At 40.7% G+C, this 7,437-nt stretch overlaps 1 protein-coding gene across 1 annotated transcript; it reads right to left on the reverse strand.

Moving 5' to 3' along the window:
• Positions 1-107: 107 nt before the first annotated feature.
• LOC143039688 (uncharacterized) lies at positions 108-6,421 on the reverse strand. The gene is made up of 2 exons (XM_076209927.1): positions 6,374-6,421; positions 108-1,531 (listed from the first exon to the last, which is right to left on the reverse strand). Exons 1-2 carry the CDS (start codon positions 6,407-6,409, stop codon positions 551-553), a joined length of 1,017 nt encoding a protein of 338 aa, XP_076066042.1. The 5' UTR covers positions 6,410-6,421; the 3' UTR covers positions 108-550.
• Positions 6,422-7,437: the final 1,016 nt, after the last annotated feature.

Genomic DNA, 7,437 nt, shown 5'->3' on the forward strand with positions numbered 1-7,437 from the left:
TGTTGTGGATGCTCATTTAAAAAAATATGGCCTGGCGGTCAATGCAGCACGAACGAGCTGAGCCAAGTTGGACTTTTGCAGACATATTTTGTTGTCTAGCTTCCGCAACTCGAATCGGTAAATAATGTCTGTATAAAAAATAATTCAGCAAACAAAGACCATACTTCCGCAATTTTTCATATTTGCAGAAGTATTTACGCAAGATTCCAGCCCTGCATAGAGCTGAAGCATCAACTAGACAAGGTATGAAATTAAGTGCATGTGTGTAAAGAGTTATTTTTAGCGAGGTATGTACGTGCTGTATCAGTTGCATTATATTGTACCCTACCTATCATTTTGCATCTATTGCACTGCATCTAGTGTACTAGGATTTGTACCAGACAACTGGTCGTCAAATTTATTTCTTGATGGAGATGATTGCTCTTATGAAAGTTCTTGTGTTTTCTGGCCACGGGGGAATATACCTTAAGAACACATCAATATCGGTATGACGTGAACATCCTTTTTTCTGTTTCCTCTTTTTCGGCTTTGTGTATTTTTTTTCGGATACTTAAAAGAGCCGCTTGTAATGGTCGGATTCCTCTCTAATGAAGACATAGTTCCTCGGATAGTGGTCATTGCTGATGGAATAGAGGACATAACCACGTGTTGCGAAGAAGTCGGTGAAATCCTTGTCGACATAGCCGTCGCTTCCAAGTAATCTATCTCTGGGAATTTTTCCTATGGACAGTTGCTTTGCCGATTCTTCATTTGAACTCCATTTCTCGGTGTCGTCTTCATGCTCGACCACCCACACGTCCACGAGGATCCTCCCCCAAGGGAAGTGCTGGAGTACGCCCTTCTCCGCACCCTCCACGTCCAAGGACACCACGTCCACATGGGTCACATTCAGAGCGATCAGAAGCGTGGCTAAAGGTAGGCATTGAACCGAGTCGTAGACAGAGTGGGATATGTGATCAAAGTTGAGCAGCTTGAGGCCTTGGTCCTTCAGCATCCCGACAGTTTTTTGTTCGACTCCGGCTGTGAACCGCTGGAAGACAGCTTCGTAAGGGTAAGCTTGTGGCGAAAGGCAGCAGTGGCACGCCCATGCCTTCCGGTTCTTTCCCTTCAAAAGACTGAAGCTGTCTCTGTCGGCCTCGACCAGGAGTCCCTTCCAATTCTTCTCCATTTCCAAGTAAAAGAGAGTGTTCGAAAGGTACTCACCGTCCAAGGCCCCAGCCTCCACGAAGAATCCTTCGCCGTTCCACTGATCGAACATTTTTCTTAGTTCCTTGTCGATGTACATCCACGAATGAATGCTAGTTTTGAAGCTTGAGAACCTATAAAACATTTTGGGTTTGTTTGCTGATAAATTGTAGGGGCGACCGGAAGGGGGTTCTATATATCTATCCTTCACCACTTGAAGTAGGCCAGGATCGTCGAAACTTAAAGGCCCTTTCATTCTTTCCTTAGTGTGTAGGTAGATCGTCCTCTCGTCACGTGATCCATCGAGATAAAAGGACCACCACAGCAAACATGATATCACCGTTGCCTGGAGGGAGAAAATGTTCACAGTCATGTCAAAATAAGTCAGAAATGTGATAAATTATTATTGAATGAAAGTGATAGTTGCCGACAAGTCTATCGAAATCAACACCATGTGAAGATGGAGTCCTTATTAGTACGACATTTCGCTTGTTACAACTTCTTCAAGTACACAGTTGTAATACACATGTCTGAGATTAAATGAAAGGAATGGGAGGAACGGGGGGAGGGAGGGAGAGAGGTAGGGAGGGTGAGGGGTCACTGAATACTAGGAAAGGTTAAGGAGAAGGTGGACCAAATATCTGGGAACAGGAAAGGTTAAGGTTAAGATGGAACAATTGGCTGGGTGAAGGACATTAGCTCGCAACTGAGGAACAAAAAGAAAAAGGAAATAAGAAGAGTGAGCAATTGTCTACTGAGGGTGGACAACGACCTTGAGAGGAAAAAGGGGGATTTCAGAGGGCAATTAGGGATAGCTTAATTTTTTTTTGGCAGTGGGTATTAAAGAAATTAGGTGGGGTGAGACATTGAACATGCCCCTATTTTGTCCAATTGTGTTGGTTCCTTGTATGATGGTTGCTTCCAAACATTTTATACGGATTTTGTCGGGCTCACGTACCAGAAGTTCTGCATTCTCTAACGCATTGGTGGAGACATCTTGGCGGACATCGTATCGATGTTCTCGGATCAGGGTTTTTAGATCGCGTGATATTTCCCCAATGTAGAACTTTTCACATCCCGAGCACGGAATCCGATAAACACCGACTTTATTGTCCGGCGTTTTGCCGATGTTTATTCTCGTCCTCGTGATGTCTTTAATAATCCTACTGGTCTGGCACATTACTTCCAAATTGGTGGTTTTTAAAATACGAGTCAGGTTAGTGGTGACGTTGCTTGTTGGTAACACGAGATGTTTGGCTGCCCCGCTCTGCTGCCTACGGCCTTCCATAATCTTAATGGCCTGTTTTCTGTATTTATTTAAAAGAATGTGTGGAAATTTTAATTTTAAAAAAGTCTCCCTGATATACCAGCACTCTTCTTCTAATTATTCTTCACTGCTTATTCTGTCCCCTCTCCTGAGAACCGTCAGTGGAGCACATCTCAAACACTCAGGAGACCTACTGGACAGAATCTGAGATTGAGATATCTCCGCCCGTAACAAGAAGTTGGCCAGTCTGGACGTAAAAAGCCTCTTCGCATGTGTTCCATCTGATAAAATAATACAGCTTCTTAGGGACTAAATCAAGAAGGAGAAAATCGACTTCCCTTGCCCCCCTAACGACTTTGTCAATTTGATACAACTCTGTGTGGAATTTAATTATTTCAAGTTCCAGGAACGCTGTTTCCACCAGAAAATTGACATGGTCATGGGTTCTCCGTTGAGTGCAGTCCTTGCCAATATGTTTATGGAATTATTAGAAGCAGGACCTTTTGCTGATATTGTTCCCGAGCATATGACCCGACTGTGCTACGTGGAAGATATCCTACCCATCACATCCAGGCAATTTAATCTTCATTGATTCCAAACTGCATTGAACGAGGTAGAGCCCACCATTCAGTTTTCCCTAGAAGAATGTAGGTTGTATTACTCTACATTTGGAGTTGGTGGTGAAAGAAATTCGGGCGGAGTTCTTGGTTTTAATTCCCCTCGTATAGATCTAACTACTACATACACGGAAAGCCCCCAGGAAGGCTCGGAGGGTTGCCAGAAACATATTATACAAATATATTTATAAGGGAGGGTTGTCAATCAGAAATATTTGGAAGTTGGTTCGCCTCGGTTGAGGCGTCGGCCGATAATGTGCAGGTGTTGACCCGAGACGCAGCTGCGGCTATTGTTCAAGGTAGAGCTCTTGACCTGAGACGCCGAGAATCTTTTGTTATCAAAGGGCGTCGTCAAGAAAGATAGGTGAGCTTGGTCACCGAACAATGAGATTCCCTAGGGAGACGCTAGTCTTATTGTTGAAACCATATTTTGTAGCATATTGTGCGTGCGTGCATGTGCATCGAAATGCTGCATACGCTAAAGACATAGATGCTAAGAAGAAATTAACGATCCCCTTTCTTTTTTTAGATACATACATCTCAAAACATGGTAGCCAGCTGAATTTGAAAGTATACAGAAATACACTAGCAAAAACGATTTCATTCATTTCTACTCCCACCATGACGTCAGGATCAAGAAAGAAGTAGTAAAAGTCTTTTTCCTTAGGGTACTCAGAATATGAATTGAAGAATACTTAGAAGAAGAGTGCTGGTATATCAGAGAGACTTTTTTAAAATTAAAATTTCCACACATTCTTTTAGATAAATACATAAAACAGGCCATTAAGATTATGGAAGGCCGTAGGCAGCTGAGTAGGGCAGTCAAACGTCTCGTGTTACCAACAAGCAATGTCACCACCAACCTGACTCGTATTTTAAAAACCACCAATTTGGAAGTAGCGCGCCACACCAATAGGACAATTAAGAACATCACGAGGACGAGAATAAACATCGGTGTTTATCGGATTCCGTGCTCGGAATGTGAAAAGCTCTACATTGGCGAAATATCACGCGATCTAAAAACCCGGATCCGAGAACGCCGATACGATGTCCGTCATGATGCCACCACCAACGCGTGTGTCGCACATAGGAACAATAGTAATCACCTGATGGACTGGGAGAATACAGAACTTCTGGTGCGCAAGCCCGGCAAAATTCGTAGAAAATATTTGGAAGCAGCCATCATACAAGGAACCAACACAATTGAACAAAATAGGGGCATGTTCAGTATCTCACCCCATCTAATTTCGTTAATACCCACTGCCAACAAAATTCTAAGCTATCACTATTTGCCCTCTAAAATCCCCCTTTTTTCTCTCAAGGTCGTTGTCCACCCTCAGGAAACAATTACTCGCCCTTCTTATTTCATTTTTCTTTTTGTTCCTCAGTTGTGAGCTAATGTCCTTCACCCAGCCAATTGTTCCATCTTAACCTTAACCTTTCCTGTTCCCAGATATTTGGTCCACCTTCTCCTTAACTGTTCCTAGTATTCAGTGACTCCCTACCTCCCTTCCTTCCTCCTCCCTCCCGTTCCTTTTATTTAATCTCAGTCATGTGTATTACGATCATGTGTTTGAAAAATATGTAACAAGCGAAACGTCGTACTATTAAGGCCTCCGTCCTCACTTGTGGTGCTTATTTCAATATAATTATTACTGAAAATTATACATACATATACATATACCAAAGGCTTTTTCCCCCTACACGGGGGTAGCCAAAAAGAAAAAGGCATAGAAACCACTCCCACCCATTCCATTTCCTATATATTCCACTCCCCTCTACCCTCCTCCCTCCCTCTTATCTTGGCACCTCCTGGATGACAGGTCATCCGTGCATCCTGTCCACTGCCCTGTTCGTACATATGTTTGCGTCTATACTAAGTTGCCACTATCCTTATTCACAAGTTAACGGTGATGGTCAGCTGCTAGACTATTTTATTCAGCTGAGGGTAATTCCCTGGCATTTAGAAGGTGACTCGGTATGGAAATGACGTGGATTGAGGTGGTAAGAAAATATTTCTGCAACGTAAAAATATGTTCAATCCCTGTGGTCACTTTTGAAATTCGATTAGATGAATTACCTTGCAGGTTCTAAGAGGATGGATGGTAAGAATTAGATAAATGGTCAAAACAATGCACCTATCATTATAATTTGGGCTTGAAGGATATTGCATATTTTTTGGAAGTTATAGAAATCATGTAATATTTTCGGTGGCCTTGATCTTGAACTTGATCCAATTACTCCAAAAAATTAATGGGGTTATATAGGGGCCATTGGCTATCTTTCCTAAAAGTTTTATAACAAGTGACTAAACCATTTTGTCGTGTCATTGTTATCAAATTAACTCAAAATTAACACTTTACTCCGGACTACTGCCCTCCAGAACAAATTCAGGAACTATATTTTCACTATTTAGTGGATAGTCCTTTCACTAATGCTGAACAACTGGTAAACAATTCTCAAACTTCACTGAATTTACAGTTGGTTAATTACTCTTTTATTCTTATGCTTATGCGTGTCTTTTGGCAGTGGCTTATGTATATTTTGTTCTTGACTAAAGTTCCGCTAGGCTTAGGGCATTTGCATTGGCTTACATAGTGAAAGGCAAAAATCAATAATTGATTAAGTATGATACATATAGTTCTCTCTGATGAAAAATATTAGAGCAAGTACCTTCTTACAATGATAATTATAGACAGACTTCTACAGACACTGTTTTATAACTGTACACTGAGAAGGCGATCTGGTCAAGATATAAATCATATGGCGCCTCTGGGCATAGTCTGTGGCACCCAGTTGGAGAAGCATTGTTTCGGGATGCTACAATGACGTCAACAAAACAACTGGTAAGATCATGGGTGTCTGACCTGGACAGGAAGCCTAATGATAAACACTTCAATGCTTTCACGTACAGAAATCATGATAAAGTAAAGGCAAGACCAACATAAACGAGAACAGTATGTATAGATTGGGTTCCCTGGATCAAACCGACTGGATTCTGGTATGCTCACTGTTGTTATTTTCTCTCTTCCCCTCAAAGGCTACATCACTTTAGCGAAAGGACTAAATATAGATCTTGCTACATGTGGATGATAATTGAAAATAACTTGTAGCGTTCTATTAGTACAGATATTTATCCTAACTACAGCTCATTCTTTAGCCAAAGCCTCCTTCTAAGTAGAAAAAGCGTAAAACTTATTTTGAACTCAATTCGATTATACTTTTCACTACATTGGAAAAATTTAGCATATATTCCAGCTGCCACCAAGAGAAACCTTCAAAGCAAAGACGAGATAGGAATTACCGTGATGACGATTCTGCGGAGTAATGTTGTGGACATAACCGGCGAGGTGACATCTGAAAAAAGGAAAATAAAATATAAACAAAATATTCACATGTAAGACTTAATTAATCATTCTTCACTTTGTCACTCTTTGAAAAAAAAATTTATTATCTTATCTACATAACCGGCGTGGTGACATCTGAAAAAAGGAAAATAAAACATAAAAAAATATTCACATGTAAGACTTAATGAATCATTCTTCACTTTGTCACTCTTTGAAAAAAAAAAGTAAATTATTATCTTATCTACATAACCGGCGTGGTGACATCTGAAAAAAGGAAAATAAAATATAGACAAAATATTCACATGCAAGACTTAATGAATCATTCTTCACTTTGCCACTCTTTGAAAAAAAAAGTAAATTATTATCTTATCCACAACCACTCGCTGATTTCTGACTCCTAAGGTGGATGTTTGGATAATGAATAAGAGTCCTGCAACAGATAGAATGAAATGAAGTGTCACCTAGGTTATACGAGATAGGTGGTAATCCTTTCCCAATATATTGAGAAGATGCCACAGAAATGGATGAGGTCGTCTGGCGGGGGAAAGGCAAGAGCAAAAGCACTGCCCGGTCCCTGATAAATCTATTGTTAGCTCGTCAGAAACAGCCAGTGGCATTTATAAATTTAGCTGCTCAAGAGGAAAAAAGTAAATAATCAATGTGGCTGCAGCTCGAGGGGATGGGTAACATTTTTCTTTTGCATGCAAGTGGGATTGGCAAACACAGGAGTCTTAGTCTGAGTTTATTCCTGACTAGTTTCGCATACTGTACCTGCGAAACTAGTCAGGAATAAACTCAGATCTAAGACTCGTTTCCTACTCCCACTTACGTCAACCTGTCAGATTGTCTCAAATATGTTTAATTTTATTTACCTATATATTTATTTATTTATCTATCTATCTATCTATCTATTTATCTATCTATCTATCTGTCTGTCTATCTATCTATCGTATTTAGATACAATTTTGGCTAGGATGAAGAGCCTAAACTATAAACGAGTAGATTGAGAACGGGACGTATA

The sequence above is a fragment of the Oratosquilla oratoria genome, chromosome 27 (assembly GCF_046742065.1).
Source record: "Oratosquilla oratoria isolate Oo_2021 chromosome 27, ASM4674206v1, whole genome shotgun sequence".
In the NCBI taxonomy this organism is placed as follows: domain Eukaryota; kingdom Metazoa; phylum Arthropoda; class Malacostraca; order Stomatopoda; family Squillidae; genus Oratosquilla; species Oratosquilla oratoria.

Coding starts and splice junctions, on each gene's coding strand:
- LOC143039688 (XM_076209927.1), bottom strand. CDS start 6,409: ATGTCCACAACATTACTCCGCAGAATCGTCATCACG. Junction 1,532..6,373: donor TCCGCAGAATCGTCATCACG/GTAATTCCTATC, acceptor TTCTCCCTCCAG/GCAACGGTGATATCATGTTT.